This window comes from Cyprinodon variegatus, unplaced genomic scaffold, assembly GCF_000732505.1.
Source record: "Cyprinodon variegatus isolate N-32 unplaced genomic scaffold, C_variegatus-1.0 Scaffold1609, whole genome shotgun sequence".
Taxonomy (NCBI): Eukaryota; Metazoa; Chordata; class Actinopteri; order Cyprinodontiformes; family Cyprinodontidae; genus Cyprinodon; species Cyprinodon variegatus.
Genome location: NW_015152062.1, coordinates 782 through 10,234, shown reverse-complemented (window position 1 = coordinate 10,234; position 9,453 = coordinate 782). Strand labels below are relative to the sequence as shown.

The window sequence follows — 9,453 nt, the reverse complement described above, 5'->3', positions numbered from 1 at the left end:
ATATTTATAACATATATAATATATATTTTAAACAGTGTGCATAAAACCAGGCGATGTCCACCATGGTGTATCCGCGCGATGAAGCCCTGGAGCGCCTGACCCAGGATGAGATCGTCCTCAACACTAAGGCCGTCATGCAGGGCCTGGAGACGCTGCGTGGCGAACACACCCAGCTCCTCCACTCGCTCCTGGACTGTACCCAGCCTCCCATCGCCCAGGAGAAGTCCGGCCTCCTCAGGAAGAATCTGGAAGACATCGAGCTGGGCCTGGGAGAGGCGCAGGTCTGCTTTGGTTTAATCTGCTGCTCTTCAGCTTTGCTCCTACATCCTCTGATCATGTTCTCCCTTTTTCCCCCTCAGGTTATCATTGCTCTGTCCAACCATCTCAGCGCCGTGGAGTCAGAGAAGCAGAAGCTGCGCGCCCAGGTGCGTCGGCTCTGCCAGGAGAACCAGTGGCTGCGGGACGAGCTGGCGGAAACGCAGCACAAGCTGCAGCGCAGCGAGCAGTGCGTCGCTCAGCTGGAGGAGGAGAAGAAGCACCTGGAGTTCATGAATCAGATCAAGAAGATTGACGACGACGTTTCTCTGTCGGAGGAGAAGGGCCAGAGCTCCGGAGGGAGTGGAGGGAAAGGAGCAGCAGCAGGAGGAGGAGGAGGAGACTCTTCAAAGGACAGCCTGGATGACCTGTTCCCCAACGATGACGACCAAGGAACAGGTGACATTGATCTGGATCGTCTTTTACGAGATAAACCGTCTCATCTGACCGTCTGTATGTTACAGTGAGACAGAGTATGCTCATAGCTAAAGCAGGTTTGATATTGTCCAGAGATAGAAGGTTTTCTTTAAGAAAATGATCAGGGATCTTATTAAGCAACATCATTATGTCCATATTTTAAAACTTAAGCTCCACACTGCAAAAAATATTTAAAAATGAAGAAAAAAAATCTTAAATAAGTGTATTTACTGTTTAACAAGATGATCTGCTAATATTTTTGCCCTTAAATTCAGATTCAGATATGCATTTAAAATAAGTTTTTTTTTTATTTCAACGTCTTCTTCCTTTAGCAAAGTGTCTCACTTACCTCATTTAAAAAAAACACTTATTTTAAGACAAAATTGACTAACTTAGTTAATATTTTTCTTGCAGTGCATTTAGTTACATCTCAAATTTACCTTCCTTTGTAGGTTTTCATTTCATATTTTGTTAAAATAGTTTTGTTAAAGCGGTATATGGGTGTTTCCTTGCTATTGAGCGCCTGACTTGAGGTTTTTGCAGCTCTTGATAACATGCAGGAAGTGATGTAATCATTGAAATGAGGCGTGCCGAGCAGGAAGAGGACTAAGAACCACTAGTTCATCTTTTACACTACTGCAGCAAATCAATAAAAATATAGGATGTCGTATTTAATTTCATGAGTTACGGGTGAGGTATTTAGAAAAACTAATCCCTTATAAACATTTTATTTCATAATTTGCATAGGTTTTAAATCTTATCCATAGCAATCCTAAAAAGGTGTTAACATTTAACCTAAAGGTCTGACCCATAACTATACATACAAATCAGTAAAGTCCAGTAATATTTTGGTGAACATGTTAATGGTTTTATTTAAAAAGAAATGTTCATGTAAACAAAAAAACAGGTGATTTGGAAAAGCAGGAAGTGAATAAAACAGCTTTTTAATGAATCAAAGGTTAAAACAGGTCAGAGAGCAAAAAACTGTGATTTCCAAGGCTCAGCCAGTCGAAGAAGCTGATTGGTTGGCTCCTTTTGAGCAACAAGGAACATTGCCGAGTTCGAATTCAGCAGCTGCGTCCTCCAAAGGCCAGCTTTGTTTGCTGATTAGGTCATAGTGTGGCACCGAGGCCTTTTAATTGGAAGACTCCTCGTTATGCGGCCGACAAATGCAGCCTTCATTTTGCCCGTTTTGAAGGGCAGATCTGGTGTATCCTAAGTAGCCGTGGGTATCCCATGGTTCATTGCGAGTCAAAGCAAGCAGGCTGCTCTGTGCTCAGAGGAAAAAGGCCAAACAGTGGTTAATATTGTAAGTGCACTTTATATTAATCCAAGTATTTGAGTAGTTCATTCTGAAATTATTGAAAATAGTTGTTTTAAATATTTATTGAGTCGGATATGCGGCAGATAATGTTTTATCTGTTCCTGCTGATATTTAGGCACAGATTCTAATATATCTCTGTTTGGGGACTATAAATCTGATATCTGATACAACAGTACTGCTGCTGAAGCTCCTCTACAATATTATTAGCACTCAGAACTACCTGTTTTTGGCGTCAAGTGTTAAGGTTGCTAGGTGACAGAGCGTATGGGCAGTGAAAGCTGTAGAAGGCTGGACCAGTCTGAATCCAAAGCCAAAACTCTTCCGGTCTCCTTATTTTCATGCACCTCAAAGGACGCAGTCCAGGCAGACCGGGTCCTTAGATGATGCAGCCACTGAAACTAAACACCTCATGTTTCTTTTGTATTGCTCTATTTTAAGAAAAGCAACATTTCTTTTTAATGAAATGACATGAAAACTATGATTTTATTTTTTTTAAGTCTTTATATGTAAACAGAGATCCTATTTAAGTGTGACGGGCAGTAAAATTGAGCAACAGATTAAAAAGAGTTTCAGTTGATGCCAGTAGATGTTCCTTTACATTGCTCAGGGTTTTTGCAAATTTAAGCTATTTTATTTTATTCCCTAAATGTTTAAAAACTCTATGTCTTCAAAGAAATGCTTTAAGAATCGTCTAAAAAAAGTTTACTTAACATCTTTTCTTTTGTGTCACCTTTGCTCCAGCTGTTTCTTTTAGACCAGAAAATTTTACCATTAATTACTCATACTGAACTTTAACCCTATAACTACAGGACAGTCTAACAAGGGTTTTAACTACTGGAAGACACAGATTGAATCACTAAAAACTAAACCAACACCAGGCTTTCCTGTTTTATTCATTGCCTTGTGATTTCTGGGCCTATAGGGAAGTGATGTGACTCTGTGTGATGGGTCTGTTTCAGCCCAGCCCAGTGGGGAGGCAGCAGCCCAGCAGGGGGGCTACGAGGTCCCCAATCGTCTCAGGACGCTGCACAACCTGGTGATCCAGTACGCCTCCCAGGGCCGGTACGAAGTGGCCGTGCCTCTCTGCAAGCAGGCCTTGGAGGATCTGGAGAAGTCGTCCGGACACGACCACCCCGACGTGGCCACCATGCTCAACATCCTGGCCTTGGTGTACAGGTGAGGCGCTGTCTTCTCTAACACGGTCAATACTAATGAAGATTTTTTTTTTTTTACTACTCTGGGGCTTTTTTGTGTTTCCAGGGACCAAAACAAATATAAAGAAGCAACTCACCTTCTGAATGACGCCCTAGCTATCAGAGAGAAAACCCTGGGCAAGGACCACCCAGCTGTGGCTGCAACCCTCAACAACCTGGCTGTGCTGTTCGGCAAGAGGGGCAAATACAAAGAGGCCGAGCCCCTCTGCAAGAGGGCCCTGGGGATCAGGGAGAAGGTGAGAGGCCCCCAGCGCCAACGGAAACCACCGCATTTGAATGAAAAGCCAAATGCAAAGCATTTTTGCAAATCCGTCTCCCAAACGCTCATGAGGCCGTCTCCTTTCTGCCCTCAGGTGCTGGGCAGATCTCATCCGGATGTAGCCAAGCAGCTGAACAACCTGGCCCTGCTGTGCCTGAACCAGGCCAAGTACGACGAGGTGGAGTACTACTACAAACGGGCCCTGGAGATCTTTGAGTCCAAACTGGGAGCCGATGACCCCAGTGTAGCCAGGACCAAAAATAACCTGGTGGGAACCCACCGTCTGCTTTCTCTACTACCTCTTAGTCACATTTGGACCCACTTTATTGCACTTCTTTTTGTGAAAAGTCATATCTTTAAACTCTGATTTATGCTGTTGTTCTTTTAGGCCACATGCTACCTGAAGCAGGGCAAGTTTAAAGATGCAGAGGCTCTGTACAAAGAGATCCTGACCAGAGCTCATGAGAAGGAGTTTGGATCTGTCAACAGTGAGTAAAGCCGTCAGTGGAGCGGCTCAGACAGGAGCTAACCGCGTCCGCCGGGTTTTTCTTTATGCCACAACCCTGTAATCATTGCTGCATCGCCCTCTACTGGTCAGATGATGATACCGCCCAGCTTTTAAAGTCTGTGTGGAAGAAAACCATGTTAATATTGGAAAAAAGGAATTATTATGACCCAGATGAGCGTCTGTTTTTTGCTAGGATTAGAGAGTGAAAAGTCGATAGGAAGAGGCACAAAGACGGAGGTCTGCCGTCATTCGTTGTTCCTACATCGTTCAGAAACAGTTCAGGTAGCTTTAATCAAGTAAAACTGCGCATCCTGCATGGTTGCAGGAATACTGAGTCAGCCGACATCTTTTGCACTACTTTTCTGGATTGAAGAGGATAGCCGCTATAGTTGCTGTGTGTAAAAAAAAAAAAAAAAAAAAAAAAAAAAAAAATCCCAGCAGAGACTGGACTTTGGACTGATCAACCAGTTGGGAATGTGCAGCAGACTGATGTTAACCATGGTTGAAGCTGTCCTACTATGTAAAACTTCGAACTCAATGTTATTGCTGACATTTTGAATTGAAAAAGCTTCATAGATGGGAAGGGAAACGTCTTCAAACTTGGAAACAAAGTCCAGTGGACTTTTTTTTTACTTTTTTGGAATGACAATGACTGAGAATCTGCTGCTTTGTCTGCTATTTGATGACAGCTGACCTTCCTCGGCTCTCTCTGATAGCGATTGAAAGTTATCTGACGTGCAATTCTTCACAGATGCCTGTTTACAGCCCCTGTAGCAGCAGTCAGTTTACAAGCCGAGGGTCACTTTAAATGGCGTGATAGAGAACAAAGAAATCACGCAATATTCGTCTGGAAGATCTTTTTTCGGGGGATTTTAACCACATTTCTCATACTTTTCACCAGTATTTTATTATTGTGTTATGTGTATCAAGAGATATGTACGGAAGAGGATTAGGGCCACTGGAAAAAAAAAAAAGTTAAATGATTTTTAAATTTTATTTCAGTTTAATATGGGAAAAAGTCAGAATTCTGACTTTTTTTCCCATATTAAAACAAAATAAAATTTAAAAAACAGTTAACTTTTTTTATTTTTTCAGTGGCCCTAATTCTCTTCTGTAGATATTTGATGTTATAATTAGTATTATTTATTAAAAGTCAAACAGAAAGGTCAGGAATGTTTTATGATTTCATTTTCCGTCTCATTTTCTAGATGATAACAAGCCCATCTGGATGCATGCAGAGGAGAGGGAAGAGAGCAAGGTCAGTTATTAAAGTTTTATTCACCTGCCACTACATTAGCAAATGGACTGAAAAGGTCAATGGAGACGTTTTCACTTCCTGTAGTCTTACCAGGCTCTTGTTTTACACCTACTGAACTAATTTTCATCCCTCTCTGTCTGCCTCTTCCTGCCTGAATTAGAGTAAACAGAAGGACTCTGGGCCGTATGTGGAATATGGCAGCTGGTACAAGGCCTGCAAGGTGGACAGGTAATCTCCATGTTTCTGGTACATGAAGGAAAAATCAGTAAACACTGCAAATATTTAAATCTAAGTAAGCCGATTTCCCTTAAAATAAGTATATTTCTCCCTGATTTCAGCAGATAAATACAATCACTTGCCTATAGAATAAAATTCTTTACCTTTTAGAATAAGAAAATACAACTTAATATTTTATTCAAGTGTATAATATCTAATTATCTATTTTAAGGTCAAAGATACTCATTTAATTTGCAGATAATCATATTTAACTGCTCAATTTAAGGAGAAACAAGATATTAATATTAAGATATTTAGATAAAATGCTCTTGAAATAAGACAATGTAAATGTAAATTTTCTTGTTCTATTGGTAAAATGTCTCTTTTACCTCCTATATTCAAGAACATACCCACTTTTTTAATTGACTTATCTCAATTTTGATTTTACAGTCATTGCTTCTTTTTAATCAGTTGAAAGTGGCATATTATTAATGGTTGAATTTTAGACCATTTCTGTGGTTCTTCAGAACCACAGATAATTTATTGGCTTTAAGCTCTATAGGACACAATCCTGACTGATTCTGCTCCTTTTGGTCCATCTAGTCCCACTGTGAACACGACCCTGAAAAGCTTGGGAGCGTTGTACCGTCGCCAGGGGAAGCTGGAGGCAGCAGAGACGCTTGAGGAGTGTGCCAGCAAGTCACGCAAACAGGTTCAACACTTTTTAAAAAAAAGCCCTGGTGCTGTGTGAGTTACTGCTGTTAGATTAGCTGTGGGGGCTCTGCACCAAAGTTACATCACCTGATTAGTTCAGAAGGCATTTTAGCTTAGATTTATAATCTCCTAAAATGAGCCAAGATTTATAATCAGGCAGCAGCTTTGTGTTTTAATCCCTCTGGTCCAAAGCAGTTCAACATTGTCTGCAGGGTGTGTGTTGTGCTCTTTGTGTTTTCTATTATCCGCTCCTTATCTTTTTTTTAGGGAATTGATGCCATAAATCAGAGTAAGGTGGTGGAGCTGCTGAAGGACGGACCAGGGGGAGGGGCCAACAGGCGGCATAGCAGAGACGGACCAGGGGGACGAGGAGACGGCGAGGGCGACGACGCTGCCGAGTGGAACGGGGTAACTTCCTGGCTCCCTGCTGTTCATATGCTGACGATGGAGAGGTCTTTTTCTTTTTTTTTTATTTTTGTACCTCATTGGTAATTTCCTCGCTCTGTTTTTAGGAAGGAAACGGGTCTCTGCGTCGCAGCGGCTCCTTTGGAAAGATCCGTGATGCTCTGAGGAGGAGCAGTGAGATGCTGGTGAAGAAGCTGCAGGGCAGCGGACCTCAGGAACCCCGAAACCCAGGGTAAAAAAAAAAACAATCAGGAACCCCGAAACCCAGGGTAAAAAAAAACATAAAAAACAATCAGAAACCCCGACACCCAGGGTAAAAAAACATTAAAAAAAAACAATCAGAAACCCCGAAACCCAGGGTAAAAAAACAAAATAAACAATCAGGAACTCCGAAACTCAGGGTAAAAAAACAAACAAAAATAATCAGGTACCCAGAAACCCAGGGTAAAAAAACTAATTTTTGAATGTTTGTTTTTAGAAAAATCACACGCATGTAAAAGAAATGGTTAATACATCATTAATACCCATTCAGTGGTCTAAAATAAGTAAATACTTTTATTGAATAATTCTTTTTGGTTGTGATCATTTACAACCTTTTGCTGCAAGCTGGATTGTTGCTAGATCTGAGTTTTCAGTCTCACAATAAATCCATCTTGAAAACTCACTAATATGTCCGTCTTGTAACAACCAGCGAGTTGATCCACCTCTTCTCGGCTAGAAGGCGTTTTTAATGTACGTAATCCAAACTGCAGGCACTAGGATAATAAAAGCGAACATGTTTTGCTGGCAGATTTCGGCATTTTAGGTTAATTTAGGCATTAATAAACTGTTTCAGAGGAGTGATCATAGCGATCTGCATCAGCAGTGCTGTGTCTGTCTCCCTGCCAGCTCCCAGATCAGCTTCTGTGATTGGTTGATGCGGCGCCTCGAGCAGCAAAAGTTAAATTTTCCCAACTCCAGCAGCAGCTGCGTTTGCTGCGCCTTGATGCACATCAACCATTGACTTTGCATGTAAACTAGCTGCTCCTGCTGCCTTTGCTCCTTTAGGTGTGAACGTAGCATTTCAGACTGACCAGCAGCCATCCCAGGTCGATAACATAGAACCAAACTCATATCAATCTAGCTAGTGCCAAGTTAGATCATTTATCATCATTTGTTGAAACATCAACCTGTTCCTCAGCATTAATAAAAGTGTCGTTTTTTTTTTCCACTTTCAAAAATATCAACCTACGAATTGATTGAACGAATGAACTAATTATGCTGGAAGACTTTTTTTATGCACAGAATGTTTTTATATCGTTCATGGGCAAATAGATACAATCACTTTTTATTATTTCATTTATCTCTTGAGATTTCTTTGAGCAGTATTTTTTGTCAGGAGACATAAATCTGAGCTCTACTGATAGATGGAGCTTTATTATTCATGGATGTAAGAAAATGATTTTAGTTTCCGTTTTAAAGTCTCTCCCTTCAGAACCTCCTGCTGCATCGTTTTGGGCCTGCAGACTGAACTTGTCTGAATGTACACTGCAAAAATGACCTACACATGAGCAAAAATGTCTGAAATTAAGTGTATTTATCCTTAATTTGATATGATTAATAAGATGATCTGCAAATGTAATGAGTATTTTTACACTAAAAGTAAGATAATTAGATAATATGCACTTGAAATAAGACAATGCAATAGTTTTTTTTTCTTATTTTAAATCTAAATAGTTTCGTTCCATTTGCAAAATGTCTCACCTCCTCAATTCAAGAACAAATTTAGTTATTTTAAGAAAAATATGACTTATTGAGATTTCAGTGTTTTGCAGTGATGGGAACAGGATCCTGCAAGTTTTCAAGAAGAGAAAAAAAACTAACTACATGTTTTTTTAATGTAAGCTGGCCTGTTTGCTGTTTAATCAGGGCTGAGAGGAGTTATAAAGCAGCAGCTGCTTGACTCAGATAGACTCAGTACATTAGTCATGGATTCAAGCAAAGATGGTGAGCCATTGGTTTGGAGCTCTATCTAAGCCTCTCTATGGTGTGAGAGGATTATTTTTATGATACAAGGTCATTAGTTTAGTACAGTATGTTTGGAGCTGGGATTTGGAGTCGTTATTTCTGGATGTGACTGGTGTTCAGCTCCTACACATAAAGAAGTTTCTCTTTTTCCACACAGTGACACTTTGTTTTATTTTGTTGTTTTTTTTGCACAGAATGAAAAGAGCGAGCTCCCTGAACTTCCTGAACAAGAGCAACGAGGAAACCACACAGGTAAAGATGTTTTTTTTGCCAGGGTTCCTACAGTCTGGGCAGGGCTACCGTATTTTCTGTACTATAAGGCGCACTACATTAATGTTAAATTCTCTATTTCCATATTTTACTGCTTAGACTTGAGTTTGAAGTCTGTGCAGTAAGCGCCGCCATTTGCCAGGTGCCATTGTGGCGTCCTAAAACGCACTGTAATAATCTGGTGAAGAACGAAGCTGCAGTGTTTTGTCTTTGTAGTTGACCAAAGTCAGACTAAAACATTTTGACAGAAAGGCGTGTACCACACCAAATCGCTTTGAGGTCAGTAAGCAACCAGAATCAATCCCTGTCTAAATTGATCTGGATTATAAGGCATACTGTCACTTTAAGAAGGCTTTTAAGTGTGCCTTATAGTGTGGAAATACGGTAAAATCAGATAAAGGACTTCTGAGGTATGGAGAAAGAAAATGAAAGCATGGGAAAACATTTATATTTCTAGTTCTCTAGCAGATTGTCTTAATGTTGTATCTTTCCTCATGTTTACTTCCTTGTATTTCTATTCCTTTCACCCTCCCTTTATTTGATTCC

The 9,453-nt window shown here is 40.5% G+C and overlaps 1 protein-coding gene across 1 annotated transcript; it reads left to right on the top strand.

The window, feature by feature from the left end:
- The first annotated feature begins 39 nt into the window (after positions 1 to 39).
- LOC107104078 (kinesin light chain 2-like) lies at positions 40 to 9,191 on the top strand. Its single transcript, XM_015403996.1, has 12 exons — positions 40 to 281; positions 360 to 714; positions 3,016 to 3,232; positions 3,317 to 3,506; positions 3,624 to 3,797; positions 3,918 to 4,017; positions 5,246 to 5,295; positions 5,456 to 5,523; positions 6,115 to 6,223; positions 6,493 to 6,633; positions 6,738 to 6,862; positions 8,832 to 9,191. The coding sequence occupies exons 1-12, from the start codon at positions 54 to 56 to the stop codon at positions 9,004 to 9,006; spliced, it is 1,932 nt and encodes a 643-aa protein (XP_015259482.1). The 5' UTR covers positions 40 to 53; the 3' UTR covers positions 9,007 to 9,191.
- The last annotated feature ends 262 nt before the right edge of the window (positions 9,192 to 9,453 follow it).